Here is a 15,500-nt window from a genome sequence, read left to right as displayed (position 1 = left end):
GAACCTATGTTCAGTTTGTTGTGGGATCAACCCTGTAACAGATATGGTTTTCTTCAATCTTATTGAGGAATTTTTGAGGTTAAATGAGGTTTCCGTAGTTTAGTTCTACTGTCATTTCCTTAAGACACAGTGGCTTTCAACTTGTTCATTTCTATGTTGTTGTTTTTTTGTTTGTTTGTTTGTTTTGAGTCAGAGTCTCACTCTGTTGCCCAGGCTTGAGTGCAGTGGCATGATCTTGGCTCACTTGCAACCTCCACCTTTTGGGTTCAAGTGACTCTCCTGCCTCAGCCTCTTGAGTGGCTGGGATTACAGGCAATGTGTCACCACACCAGACTAATTTTTGGTAGTTCTATTACAGATGGCGGTTTTGCCATGTTGGTCAGGCTGGTTTTGATAGCCTGGCCTGATGTGATTCAGTTGCCTTGGATTCCCAAAGTGCTGGGATTACAGGCATGAGCCACCACCCCTGGCCCATCCAAGTTTGTTTTTAAGGCTGAATAATATTCCACTGTATGTGTGTACCACATTTTGTTCATATATTTATCTGTCGATGGACATCTGGGTTGGTTTCTTCTCTTTACTATTATAAATAATGTCAGCTGGGTGAAATCACACATGCCAGTAATCCCAGCACTTTGGAAGTGGGTGGGTGAATCACCTGATGTCAGGAGTTCAAGACCAGCCTAGACAACATGGCAAAACCATATGTCTATTAAAGGTACAGTTTCTTTCCTTTTTTTTTTTTTTTTTTAAGATGGAGTATTTCTCTCTCACCCAGGCTGGAGTGCAGTGGTGCAATCTCAGCTCACTGCAACCTCTGCCTCCTGGGTTCAAGCAATCTCCTACCTCAACCTCCTGAGTAGCTAGGATTATAGACACGCACCACCATGCCCTGCCAATGTTTTGGGTTTTTTTTAGTAGAGACAGTGTTTCACCATGCATGCTGGCCAGGCTGGTGTTGAACTCCTGACAACATGATCCACCCATCCGTCCTCCTAATGAGCTGGGATTACAGACATGAGCCACTGCACTCAGCCTGGCTGTGTTTTCACAAACACATCTCTACCTACTCAGCCAGGGGATCCTTGTTCACCCCCATGGTCTCCTACATTACTCTACTGTACTCTTCATAGAGTTTAGTTGTTTGTGTGTGTGTGTGTTTGTATGCATTTCTGGAATCTACACAGGGGATTTTGTTGAGTACATGCTTGAAACTAGAAGTCAGAGGCATTTAATTTAAGGATGTAAAACTGCTTTCACCTCAGGCCACCATACTGCTGCTTTTTTGGATCTCTTTCATTCTTGTCGCTTGCCCATATTGTAATATGCATATTTAAGCTTGGGTCAATATTTTACCATTTGCTAAATTAGTTCCACTTTCGTCCAAGCTCAAGATTTGGTGTATCCTAGTGGAATTATATTCCCACAGACGTGCATGCACAAAGTTCCCTCCACATGCCCATTACTTCCTGCCTCCACCCTTGCCCTCCTTTCCCGGCCTTGCCTCACATGGTACATTGATCTGGATGCAAATACTGTTGCTTTCCAGCCTATTGATTTGTAATAGTGAACACCCCAATTTCCCTGTGAGCCCCTCCCCTCCAACACCACTCTCCCTGAGTAAGGCAAGACCTTATTCATCCACTGGACAAAATTATAGGAGGCTGCCTAAATCAACATGTGCAGGGCACGATGACTCAGCTCATGATCCATGAGGGATGGCTTTAGCACCACTGTCAGCAGCGCAGGTCAGCCCTTGTGTCCCAGCTCAGTCCTTGTATCCCCCTTGATGTACTTCTTTCTGTTCTCCTTGTATTTTCTGTGACTGGTCATTTCCTGTACTGCCTGGGCAGACTATTGTGCCTAAGAACATGTCGTGGGATCCTTCATGTCCAGGATCAAGTCTTGTCCCTCACTTACCGTACATGCACACTGGGGTCATGTCCATGAACACTGTGGGCCTGCTGTCATTATTTGAGAAATAATGTTAATTTGCCTCCAGGGTTGGTTTTTTTTTTTTTTTTTTAGAAAGAGTTTTGCTCTGTTTCCCAGGCTGAAGTGCAATGGCATAATCTCAGTTCACCACAACCTCCACCTCCCGGATTCAAATGATTCTCCTGCCTCCACCTCCCGAGAAGCTGGGATTACAGGCATGTGCCACCACACCTGGCTAATTTTGTATTTTTAGTACAGATGGGGTTTCACCATGTTGGCCAGGCTGGTCTCGAACCCCTGACCTCAAGTGATCTACCTGCCTCAGCCTCTGAAACTGCTGGGATTACAGGCATGAGCCACTGTGCCCGGCCTTTTTTTTTTTTTAAATGGAGTTTGCCTCTTGTTGCCCAGGCTGGAGTGCAGTGGTGCAGTCTCGGTTCACCGCAACCTCCACTTCTTGGGTTCAAGTGATTGCCCTGCCTCAGGGTCCCAAGTAGCTGGGATTATGCCTGGCGCAAGCCTGGCTAATTTCTGTATTTTTAGTAGAGACAGAGTTTCTACTAGTGATTTGACCACCTGCTTTTTAAAACAAGTGAATACTATTAGATGGCTTCATATATTATAAGTTTCATTGTACAGACTCTAAACTTCCTTTGTTTAATAAGATTTGTCAGCCCTCAGTAATGTTGATGATGAGATGCCCCTTTTCCTGTCTCACTCATCTCACTGTTGTGTCAGAAATAGCTTAGACTGGCCAGCCGCAGTGGCTTTCACCTCTCATTCCAGCACTTTGAAAAGCTGAGGTGGGTAGATGGCTTGAGGTCAGGAGTTTGAGACCAGTCGGGCAAACATAATGAAAACTTGAACCTACTAAATTAAAAAAAATTGGACGGGTGTGATGGCTCATGCCTATAATCCCAATGTTTTGGGAGGCCGAGACGGGTGGATCACTTGAGGTCAGAAGTTCGAGACCAGCCTGGCCAACATGGTGAAACCCCATCTCTAGTAAAAATACAAAAGTTAGCTGGGTGTGTTGGTATGAACCTGTAATCCCAGCTTCTTGTGAGGCTGAGACACGAGAATCACTTGAACCTTGGAGGTGGATGTTGCAGTGAGCCATGATTGCACCACTTACTCCAGCCTGGGTGACAGAGTTAGATTCTGTTTCCCAAAAAAAAAAAAAAAAATTAGCCAGGCATGGTGGCATGTGTCTGTAGTCCCTGCTACTCAAGAGGCTGAGGCATGAGAATCTCTTTAGGTAGGAGAATCGTGCTACTACTCTCCACCCTGGGTGATGAAGCATGACTCGGTCTCAAAAACAGACAAAAAAAGAAATAGCTGAAACTGGAAAGCTTAAGATGCAGAAATTTATTTCTCATGAATCTGGAAAGTGGGAAATCCAAGAACAAGATGTCAGCTAGATTGGATCCTGGTGAGAGCCTTCTTCATGGGTTAGCCCAGCCACCTTCCTGCCGTGTCCTCAAGTGGTGTAAAGAGGAGCAGGCAATCAGCTCTTTACTGTCTCTTTTTATAAAAGCACTAGTCTTTGCCGGGTGTGGTGGCTCATGCCTGCAATCCCAGCACTTTGGGAGGCTAAGATGGCCAAATCACATGAGGCTGGGAGTTTGAGACCAGCCTGACCAACATGGAGAAACCACGTCTCTATTAAAACTACAAAATTAGCCGGGAGTTGGTGGCACATGCCAGTAATCTCAGCTACTTGGGTGGCTGAGACAGGAGAATCACTTGAACCTGGGAGATAGTGGTTGTGGTGATCCTAGATCACACTATTGCACTCTAGCCTGGGCAAGAAGAGCAAAATTCCATCTCAAAAATAAATAAAGAGGCCAGGCATGGTGGTTTACACTTGTAATCCCAGCACTTTGGGAGGCCAAGGAGGGTGGATCACGAGGTCAAAAGATTCAGACCATCCTGGCCAACATGGTGAAACCCCTTCTCTACTAAAAATATAAAAATTATCTGGGCATAGTGGTGCACACCTGTAGTCCTAGCTACTCTGAAGGCTGAGGCAGGAGAATCACTTGAATCCGGGACGCAAAGGTTGCACTGAGCCACAATTGCGCCACTGCACTCCAGCCTGGGTGACACAGTGAGACTCCCTCTCAAAAAATAAAAAATAAAAATAAAATGTAAAGAAAGAAAGAAAAAATACAATTGAAAGCCCTAGTCCTATTCATAATTAGTCAACATCCATGACCAAACTCTCTAAAAGACCCCATCTGCAAGAACATCCTATTGGAGAGTAAGAAATCTGCTAGTGGCTTTTAGCCAATATGAACATTCAGGCCAGGGAGCGTGCATCATATTTTTTGTTCTCATTGTGCAATTTGTTTTATACAATGTTTTCTCTGATCTCAGTTAATAAATTTTCCCAGTACACATTCTATATTTTAAATTTTATGCATAGTGAACTAGATAACTATGGGGAATGCATGTATATAAAATTGCTGTATTGCCTGGCTGTTACATAAGTGTAGTTGTGACATCATAATTACACTTTTCTACACTATTAGTCAATTCTTTCTTCCTTTGTTTATTTTTTTTTGAGACGGAGTCTTGCCCTGTCACACAGGCTGGAGTGCAATGGTGCGATCTTAGCTCACTGCAACCTCCAACTCCTGAGTTCAAATGATTCTTTTGCCTCAGCCTCCAAAGTAGCTGAGATTATAGGTGCCCTCCACCAGGCCCAGCTGATTTTTTTGTATTCTTCGTAGGATGGGGTTTCCTCATGTTGGCCAGGCTGTTCTTGAAGTCCTGACCTCATGATCCACATGCCTTGGCCTCCCAAAGTACTGGGATTACAGGTGTGAGGCACTGTGCCCAGCCATTAGCCAATTCTTATTTCTTAAAATGCTGTGTATTTTCTTTATTTTATTTTATTTTTGAGACAGAGTCTCACTCTGTCACCCAGGCTGGAGTGCAGTGGCACGATCTGGGCTCACTGCAAGCTCCATCTTCCAGGTTCATGCCATTCTCCTGCCTCAGCCTCCAGAGTAGCTTGGACTACAGGTGCCCACCATCATGCCCATCTAATGTTTTTGTATTTTTTTAGTAGAAACAGGGTTTCACCGTGTTAGCCAGGATGGTCTCAATCTCCTGACCTCGTGATCCATCTGACTCAGCCTCCCAAAGTGGTGAGATTACAGGCTTGAGCCGCCGTGCCTGGCCTAATGCTGTGTATTTTCTTGACTCATACATCAGAAGGTAGTGATCTTAACATGTATTTCAGTTCTTATATTGTGTGCTGGTGGTTAAGTAGAAGTTGTGGCTTTTTTCTTAAGAGGGAGTTGTTTAGAATTCTGCAGGCTGTATAAATGTACTTATTTGCTTGCTGGTTTTATCTTGGGTTACAATATTTTATTTATTAATTTTTATAATTTTGCATATGGCTTTTTGGTATGTGGTATGCAATATAACTGACACACTCTACTCGTTAATGTCACAAAGTGCTACCAGGTGCAGTGGCTCACACCTGTAATCCCAGAACTTTGGGAGGCTGAGGTGGGTGGATTACTTGAGGTCAGGAGTTTGAGACCAGCCTGGCCAACATGGTGAAACCCCATCTTTACTAAAAACACAAAAATTAGCCAGGCGTAGTGGCACATGTCTGTAATCCCAGGTACTCAGGAGGCTGAGGCAGGAGAATCACTTCAACCCAGGAGGCAGAGGCTGCAGTGAGCTGAGATGGCACCATGGCACTCCAAGCTGGAGTGCAAGACTCCATCTCAAAAAAATAAAAATACAAAAAATTTTTGAAAAGTCACAAAGTGCCTGTTCTTATAGGTAATTTTATGACATTTATTCAGAAAAATATTCTATTAACTTTTTTTTTTTTTAGGTAGAGTCTCACTTTGTCACCCAGGCTGGAGTGCAGTGGTGTGATCTTGGCTCACTGCAACCTCTACCTCCCAAGTTTAAGTGATTCTTGTGCTTCAGCCTCCTGAATAGCTGTGACTACAGGCATGGGCCACCACACTTGGCTAATTTTTGTAATCCTTTCTTATCTTCTCAGTGCTATAATTGTTTCACAATACACAATTTCCATTGCTTTTGGTTATCCTTACATGAGCTTGTTGTGGATTATTTACCAATATAGTATGTTGTGTGCGGTTTTTTTTTTTTAGCATTTATTTGTATAGAGTAAATATGCCTTAAATATGAAGAGTATATATTTTTCTCTTCACTGATGTGACAGTGATATGCTTTTTGCAAATTGTGATACAGTTCAGGGTCACAAGTGGAAAAACACTCCTTACCTTAGGCTTACACATGTTTGTGCCCTGTCAGTGTTTTGTCATGACATAGGAAATAGGCTTTCATAGAATTGATTTGAAGGACATGTAATTGCCCTTTATTTATTAAAGAATCTTACTCCTTTCATTTCCCTAAACTTCGAAGATGATGTTTGGGAAGTTCAAAATAAGTATTGTTTTTTGTGTTATATTTATGCACTTCAGTAGGATTTACCATCTGTACTTAATTGGAAATCTATTGGTGTTTATGTTTTGTAGATATCTCTTCCAAATGCATGAAGAAGGAGGTCTTGTCAACAGGGCAAGGCAATACAGAAGTATTCCACACAGGGACATTGCAAAGACATGAAAGTCATCACGTTGGAGATTTTTGCTTCCAGGAAATTGAGAAAGAAATTCATGACATTGAGTTTCAGTGTCAAGAAGATGAAAGAAATGGCCTTGAAGCATTCATGACAAAAATAAAAATGTTGACTGGTAGTACAGACCGAGATGATCAGAGACATGCTGGAAACAAACCTATTAAAGATAAGCTTGGATCAAGCTTTTATTCACATCTACCTGAACTGCACATATTTCAGATCAAAGGTGAAATTGGTAATCAACTTGAGTCTACCAATGATGCTCCCTCAGTTTCAATGTCCCAAAGAATTTCTTGTAGGCCCCAAACCCAGATTTCTAATAACTATGGGAATAATTTCCTGAATTCTTCATTACTTACACAAAAAGAAGAAGTACACATGAGAGAAAAATCTTTCCCATGTGATGAGAGTGGCAAAGCCATTAATTGTAGCTCACTCTTAAGGAAACACCAGATAATCCATTTAGGAGACAAGCAATATAAATGTGATGTATGTGGTAAGCTCTTTAATTACAAGCAATACCTTGCATGCCATCGTAGATGTCACACTGGAGAGAAACCTTACAAGTGTAATGAGTGTGGCAAGACCTTCAGTCAGGAGTCATCCCTCACATGCCATCATAGACTTCATACTGGAGTAAAACCTTACAATTGTAATGAGTGTGGCAAGATCTTTGGTCAAAATTCAGCCCTTCTAATTAATAAGGCAATTCATACTGGAGAGATACCTTACAAGTGTAATGAATGTAACAAGGCTTTTAATCGACAATCACAAATTTCACATCATAGAATTCATACTGGAGAGAAACCTTACAAATGTGAAGAATGTGACAAAGTTTTTAGTCGGAAATCAACCCTTGAGACACATAAGAGAATTCATACTGGAGAGAAACCATACAAATGTCAGGTTTGTGACATAGCTTTCATGTGGTATTCACAGCTGGCTCGACATAGGAGAATTCACACTGGAGAGAAAACTTACAAGTGTAATGAGTGTGGCAAGACTTTCAGTCACAAGTCATCCCTTGTATGCCATCATAGACTTCATGGTGGAGAGAAATCGTACAAATGTAAGGTTTGTGACAAGGCTTTTGTGCGGAGTTCACAACTGGCAAAACATACTAGAATTCACTGTGGAGAAAAACCTTACAAGTGTAATGAATGTGGGAAGACCTTTGGTCAAAATTCAGATCTTTTAATTCATAAGTCAGTTCATACTGGGGAGCAACCTTACAAATGTGATGAATGTGAAAAGGTTTTCAGTCGTAAATCAACCCTTGAGACACATAAGATAAGTCATACTGGAGAGAAACCATACAAATGTAAGGTTTGTGACAAGGCTTTTGCTTGTCATTCGTATCTGGCAAAACATACTAGAATTCATAGTGGAGAGAAACCTTACAAGTGTAATGAGTGCAGCAAGACCTTCAGCCACAGGTCATACCTTGTATGCCATCGTAGAATTCATAGTGGTGAGAAACCTTACAAGTGTAATGAGTGCAGCAAGACCTTCAGTCGCAGGTCATCCCTTCACTGTCATCGTAGACTTCATAGTGGTGAGAAACCTTACAAGTGTAATGAGTGTGGCAATACCTTCCGTCACTGGCCATCCCTTATATACCATCGTAGACTTCATACTGGAGAGAAATCTTACAAATGTACGGTTTGTGACAAGGCTTTCGTGCGTAATTCACTCCTGTCAAGACATACCAGAATTCACACTGCAGAGAAACCTTACAAGTGTAATGAATGTGGGAAGGCTTTTAATCAACAATCACACCTGTCACGTCATCATAGAATTCATACTGGAGAGAAACCTTAGAAATGTAAAGCATGTGACAAAGTTTCCAGTTGGAAATCACACCTTAAAGACATAGGAGAATTTATACTGGAGAGAAAGCATACAAATGTAAGGTTTCTGACAAGACTTGGGAGTGATTCACACCTGGAACAACATACTGGAATTCACACTGGAGAGAAACCTTACAAGTGTAATGAGTGTGGCAAAGCCTTTAGTGAGCAGTCAACACTTATTCACCATCAGGCAGTTCATGGTGTAGGGAAACTTGACTAATGTAATGATTGTCACAAAGTCTTCAGTAATGCTACAACGATTACAAATCATTGGAGAATCCATAATGAAGAGAGATCTTACAAGTGTAATAAATGTGGCAAATTTTTGAGACATCATTTACACATTGCAAGGTCATCGGTGAACTCATACTGGAGAGAAATCTTACAAATGTCATGACTGTGGCAAGGTCTTCAGTCAAGCTTCATCCTATGCAAAACATAGGAGAATTCATACAGGAGAGAAACCTCACAAGTTTGATGACTCTGGCAAAGCCTTTGCTTCACATTCACACCTCATTAGACATCAGAGAATCCCTACTGGACAGAAATCTTACAAATGTCATCAGTGTGGCAAGGTCTTCAGTCCAAAATCACTCCATGCAGAACACTGGAAAATTCATTTTTGAGATAACTGTTCCCAATGCAATGAGTATGGCAAACCATCAAGCATTAATTGACATTAGAGTCAATTCAGCATTGACTTGAGTGTGTGTTGACTTAACGTTGAGTTCAAGCCTTAATTGACATTCAAGTGTTTATGTTAAGAGGATTGGGCCAGGTGTGGTGGCTCATGCCTGCAATCCCAGCACGTTGGGAGGCCAAGGCACATAGGTCACTTGAGGTCAGGAGTTTGAAACCACCATGGCCAACAGATATGAACCACTTTTCTCAGCCTGTTTTTTGTTTCTTATTTTCTGTTATTATTTTTTTGAGCCAGTACTTTTTAAAGAGATAGTACTTTTTTGAGTTAGTACTTTTTAAAAGGGATAAATCGTAGTAATTTTTAAAAGGGATATGAGGCCAGGCACGGGGGCTCATGCCTGTAATCCCAGCACTTTGGGAGGCCGAGGCAGGCAGATCAAGGGGTCAGAAGATCGAGACTCTCCTGGCTAACACGGTGAATCCCCGTCTCTACTAAAAATATAAAAAATTAGCTAGGCGTGGTGGTGGGCGCCTGTAGTCCCAGCTACTCCAGATGCTGAGGCAGGAGAATGGCATGAACCTGGGAGGTGGAGCTTGCAGAGAGTCAAGATCGCACCACTGCACTCCAGCCTGGGAGACAGAGTGAGGATCTGTCTCAAAAAAAAAAAAAAGATATCAAAGCCACCGTACGTTGTGGCTCATCCCTGCAATCAGAGTACCTTGGTAGACCTATGTGAACTGGTCACCTCAGGTCACAACTTCAAAAGCACTCTGACCAACATGGTGAAACCCCGTCTCTACTAAAAATACAAAAATTAGCTGGGGGTGTTTGTGTGCACCTTTAGTTCCAGCTACTTGGGAGGCTGAGGCATGAGAATTGCTTAAACCTGGCAGGTAGAGGTTGCAGTGAACCAAAATTGTGCCACTCTACTGCAGCCTGGGTGGCAGAGTGAGTCTCCATCTCAAACAAACAAAAAATAACAAAAAAAGACACCAAAAATGATTTTCTTCTAGTATAATAGACTTCCTTTTCTTTCTTTCTGGTTCCTCTTCATTTCTCTCTTTATTTTTATTTATTTATTTATTTATTTTTTGCAGTTTGAGTTTGAGATAAATCTTATCTCAACTCAAAAATCTTGAGATAAATCTTAGTTATAAAATTTTTATTTCTTAATACATAGTGACTTCTGAAAGATGCCTTTACAGCATCCTATAATCAGCTCACATCATTCATTTCTGTACTTGTATATTTTCCAGTTATTTTCCTGTTTACCCCAGAATTCATTAGATTTTTTTTAAAAACAATTTCAAAATAGTTGCTGTTTTAAATTGGTTGCATCCAGTTCATATCAAGGTCTACATGCTTTCTAGTCTTTGTTATTTATTGAAAACCTTTGGTACCTAAACTTAAGTTTGATTGTTTCAGTGTGTACTTGGTAAAGATGTCAGTGGCCTTTTAATTAAACATCAAAATGTACTTTAAGCAGTTATTCTTTCAGTTTTCTTTCCTTATGTCATTTGTTAAAATCTTGAGCTGGGAGCTGTTTATTGCATGTTTCCTTCAAGGCCCTCTGGTTCATTCTGGAAAAATGTTGAAACATGGACTGGATTGGCATAGAACGCTCCTCCAAAAGCACCCATGTATTCTTTTCTTTTCTTTTTTTTCAAATGGGAGTCTTGCTCTGTTGCCTTGGATGGAGTGCAGTGGTGCGATCTCAGCTCACTGCAACCTCTGCCTCCCTGGATCAAGTGATTCTCCTGCCTCAGTCTCCTGAGTAGCTGGAACTACAGGCACCCACCAGCATGCCTGGCTAATTTTTGTATTTTTAGTAGAGACGGGGTTTCACCACGTTTGTCAGGCTGGTCTCAAATCCTGACCTCGTGATCCACCTGAATTGGCCTCCCAATGTAATGAGATTACAGGTGTGAGCCACCGCTCCCAGCCTCGGTATTTTTATTTTTTTGTTTTTGGTGTTTTTTTTTTGAGATGGAGTTTCACTCTTGTTGCTCAGGTTGAACTGCAATACTGTGATCTTGTGTCACTACAATGTCTGCCTCCCGGGTTCAAGTGATTCTCCTGCCTCAACCTACCGAGTAGTTGGGATTACAGGTGCCCTCCACCACTCCTGGCTAAGTTTTTGCATTGTCAGTGGAGACAGGGTTTCACCATGTTGACCAGGCTGGTCTTGAACCCCTGACTTCAGGTGATCGGCCCACCTCGACCTCCCATAGTTCTAGGATTACAGGTGTGAGCCACCGTGCCTGACCATTCATGTATTCTTGATTGAAACAATTTGCTTATGTCTTAGTTCTGCACCTGACCTTCTTTCACTGTTTCCAAGGTCAATAGCTGTGTGTTCACAATTCGGCATTTTATAAATGTTACTGTGATTTTCTCGTAAGGAAAAATAAACTGTCAGGAATGAATGGCCTCAGAACCTTGCAAAAGAAGTTTCTTTTTTTCTTTTTCTTTTTTTTTTTTTGAGACGGAGTTTCGCTCTTGTCCCCCAGGCTCGAGTGCAGTGGCATGATCTTGGCTCACTGCAACCTCTGTCTCCTGGGTTCAAGTGATTCTCCTGCCTCAGCCTCCCAAGTACCTGGGATTACAGGCATGCACTACCATGTCCAGCTAATTTTGTATTTTTAGTAGAAATGGGGTTTCTCCATGTTGGTCAGGCTGGCCTCAAACTCCTGACCTCAGGTGATCACCCGCCTCGGCCTCCCAAAGTGCTGGGATTACAGGCTTGAGCCACCGTGCCCGGCAAAAGAAGTTTCTTTAGCTCAGGTTTGTGAAAGAGCCTTCTCTAATTTTCCAGGATGGGGGTGATAAGATCAACCCTTCCCATTAGCCCTTCCAGGCCCCCATGTAATAATTCAGGCAAACCTCACTCATCTCAGACCTTCTCAGGGCAACTCGGTGAAAATTTCTTCCAATCTGAGCCCCAGTGAGCCTCCTTGCAACTTGGCGATGAGGGGCTACACCAGAAAAGCTCAACCTGAGTGACTTTGACCCCTGAAATGATTGGCAAAATGGAGTGAATTTCTCGGTGTGGTTTTTTTGTTTTGTTTTTTTTTTGAGAAGAGTAGTACCCAGTTGCAATTAGAATTTTCAATGGGATGCAGTGCCCTAAAAATGAAAAACAAAAGCAGAAGAATGGAAGAAACAGAGGTGTAGACTCAGAGACCATCTTCAGGGCCTTTCTTTGTATGAGGATACCACAGTGAAATCTAAAGCAGGTCATGTCAGTCCCTGGCAGGGAACCCTCCACCAGCTTCCCGTGTTCCCCAGGACAAAAGCCCCACTCCTCACTGTGGTTCCACAGCCGTGTGTCCAGGGCCCCTGCCAGTGTCCAGCCTCTTCCTGGGAGCTTGCCCTCATCTCATGACTCTCTCCGCCCCAGTCACATTTGCTCTTTTCTTTCCCCAAAAATCAAAACCCTTCCTGTCTCAGGTGGTCGTCCCTGGTTTTACCCTCTGTACCCTGTCCCTTTCTCCTCCTTCAGGTCTAGGTTCAGAGCTGTCGGCCATGCCCTCCCACCCCCATCTGTAGTTCCCTTGTCCATCAGTCTGTATCACGTTACTCAGGGTTCATTGTCTCTGCATCAATCACATCAGAAATGCACTTTTTTTTTTTTTTGAGACAGAGTCACTCTGTTGTTCAACCTATGAGTGCAGCCTCTTGATCTTGGCTCACTGCAACCTCTGTCTGCTGGGTTCAAGCAATTCTTGTGCCTTGGCCTCCCAAGTAGCTGAGATTACAGGTGTCTGCCACCACACCCAGCTAATTTTTGTATTTTAACTTCCATTTTATATTATTTTTGAGTCTGTCTGTCACCAAGACTGGAGTGTAGTGGCGCGATCTCGGTTCACTGCAACCTCCACCTCCCAGGTTCAAGCGATTCTCCTATCTCAGTCTCCCGAATAGCAGAGATTACATATGCTTACCAAGCCCAGCTACTTTTTGTGTATTTAGTAGAGACAGTGTTTCACCGTCTTGGCCAGGCTGGTCTTGATCTCCTGACCTCAAGTAATCAGCACACCTCGGCCTTCCAGAGTGCTAGTATTACAGGCATGACCCACCATGCCCAGCCCATTTTTGTATTTTTAGTAGATACAGGGTTTCACCATGTTGGCCAGGCTGGTCTCAAACTCCTGAGGTCAAGTGATCCTCCCACCTATGCCTCCTAAGTAGCTATGACCACAGACACACAGACCTGCACCACCATACCTGGCTAAGTTTTTGTATTTTTGGTAGAGATGGGGTTTCACCATGTTGCCCAGGCTGGTCTCAAACTCCTGAGCTCAAGCGATCTACCCACCACAGCCTCCTAGAGTGCTGGGATGACAGGCATGAGCCACCCAACCCAGCCTCTGCATGGGATTTCATCAGGGCTGGGTCTGTGCCCTGAAGGGGAGCTCATTCCAGCCCTGCTCCCCACTGCTGCAGCATGTGTGGACTCCTCCAGAAGGGGAGTGGGAGTTTTCCTGTAAGGAGTTTATAGTCTCTGGTGTGGAGAGCAGCAGGGGGGACCGTATTTCCTCAGGTTGAGGTCTTTAGTTAGGCCTCTGAGCCCAAGTTAAGCCATCATATCCCCTGTGACCTGCACGTATACATCCAGATAGCCTGAAGCAACTGTGAAAATATCCTTAACTGATGACATTTCAATATCGTGATTTGTTTCTGCCCTATCCTGACTGATCAATGTGCTTTGCAATCTCTGCCACCCTTAAGAAGGCTCTTTGTAATTCTCCCCACCCTTGAGAATGGACTTTGTGAGATCCACCCCCTGCCCACAAAACATTGCTCCTAACTCCACTGCCTATCCCAAAACCTATAAGAACTAATGATAATCCCACCATCTTTTCTGACTGTCTTTTCAGACTCAGCCCAGCTGCACCCAGGTGAAATAAACAGCCCCGTTGCTCACACAAAGTATGTTTGGTGGCCTCTTCCCACGGACGTGCTTGATACTTCACGTGTGTGGTTGTGCTCCAGGGAGGGGGTGTGCTGATTCTGAGCAATAAACAACATATTTCTAACATTCAGGATTGAGTTCTAAACACTCTTGGTACATGAGGAAGAAACCCAGAAGAGGAAGAGGAAAGCAAAGGGGTCAGGGATGGCTCTTCCTCAGGTGAGATGATATTCTTGGTGGATTGTTCTGTCTCCTTCCTTTCAGCAACGCTGGGCCTTGGAGTTGGGAATCTTCTCTGAGTCTGAAGCTTCCTGCCTGACACGTTTACTCACACTCACCCATGCCTTCCCTCAGTCCCTCTCATCTCACTTAGATTCTATCTCTTGTGACCAAGTAACATGAACTTGGGAAGAGGCTGCACTGGGCATGGTCCTGGGAAGGGGTCACACCCAGACATGGATGGAGATGGGGTGTGGGTCCCGTGGTGTCAGTGCTGTTGGGCAGCAGGGATTGTTCAGGGGCCACATGTGGATGCACTGTCAGCTCCCTGTGGACCAGGATTAGAGCAGCTGCCAATGGAAGTCAAGTATTAATGTGCACGAAGTACATGGTAAATTCTAGAAAAGGAAACCAATAAGGGAAAATCTTTTCTCCCTGATTTCATACTATGTTTTTAGGTAATTGAGTGAGTTACTGTGTTTCTGACTCCAAAAATCTTACTAATAAGAATGGAAAGTTCATACACAGACATGAATGACATAAGGTGTTTTATTCCATCATCACTTTAAGAATAGCAAATCAACCTAAATAATAGCAGGAGATTCATTAAACCATTCTTAGCACATTAAGCTCATGGAGACTGTGGTGTTATTGTGGAGAGGCTTGTGAAACAGATGTTTTCGGTAAAAATGGTTACAATTTATTTTTTGAGATGGAGTCAGCCTCTGCCACCCAAGCTGGAGTGCAGTGACATGATCTCAGTTTACTGCAACCTCTGCCTCCTGGGTTCAAGTGATTCTCCTGCCTCAGCCTCCCGAGTAGCTGGGGTTATAGGCATGTGCCACCATGCCCGGCTAATTTTTTTGTATTTTTAGTAGAGATGGCATTTCACCATGTTGGCCAGGGTGGCCTCAAAGTTCTGACCTCAGGTTATCCACCCACCTCAGCCTCCCAGAGTGCAGGGATTACAGTCATGAGCCACCGTGCTCAGCTCCACCAATGTTTATTAAATATATATTTTGATATTTAAACATCACATGATGGATATATTTGTTTTCTAGTAAAACTCCGAGCAAAGCTGCAGCTTAGACCCTTTGCCACAAAGCATCTCCTTTCCCTGTCACATCCTCCACCCTCTTTCCAAACTCACTGGGGAGCCGCTACTGTCAGTTCTGTGCCAAGTGTCAGAGCAAGTCTCATACGCGTGTATTTCTGCATCATTATGAGACTTTAAAAATAATTCCATAGTAAATTTAAAAAATAAAATGTTTTATAGTTATGTTTTTACTTTAGGATTGG

General features: G+C 43.2%; 1 protein-coding gene across 3 annotated transcripts in view; it reads left to right on the top strand.

The window, feature by feature from the left end:
- Nucleotides 1-15,236, top strand: part of LOC129019431 (zinc finger protein 611) — a 55,198-nt gene extending 39,962 nt beyond the window's left edge. For all 3 annotated transcript variants that reach the window (XM_063658336.1, XM_063658338.1, XM_063658337.1), the window contains one exon: nucleotides 6,468-15,236. In XM_063658336.1, the coding sequence (XP_063514406.1) occupies nucleotides 6,468-8,392 (1,925 nt within the window). In that variant the 3' untranslated portion in view covers nucleotides 8,393-15,236. The remainder of the gene's footprint in view (nucleotides 1-6,467) is intronic.
- The last annotated feature ends 264 nt before the right edge of the window (nucleotides 15,237-15,500 follow it).

The sequence above is a fragment of the Pongo pygmaeus genome, chromosome 20, assembly GCF_028885625.2.
Source record: "Pongo pygmaeus isolate AG05252 chromosome 20, NHGRI_mPonPyg2-v2.0_pri, whole genome shotgun sequence".
Classification (NCBI taxonomy): domain Eukaryota; kingdom Metazoa; phylum Chordata; class Mammalia; order Primates; family Hominidae; genus Pongo; species Pongo pygmaeus.
This window is presented reverse-complemented; position numbering and strand designations above follow the sequence as displayed.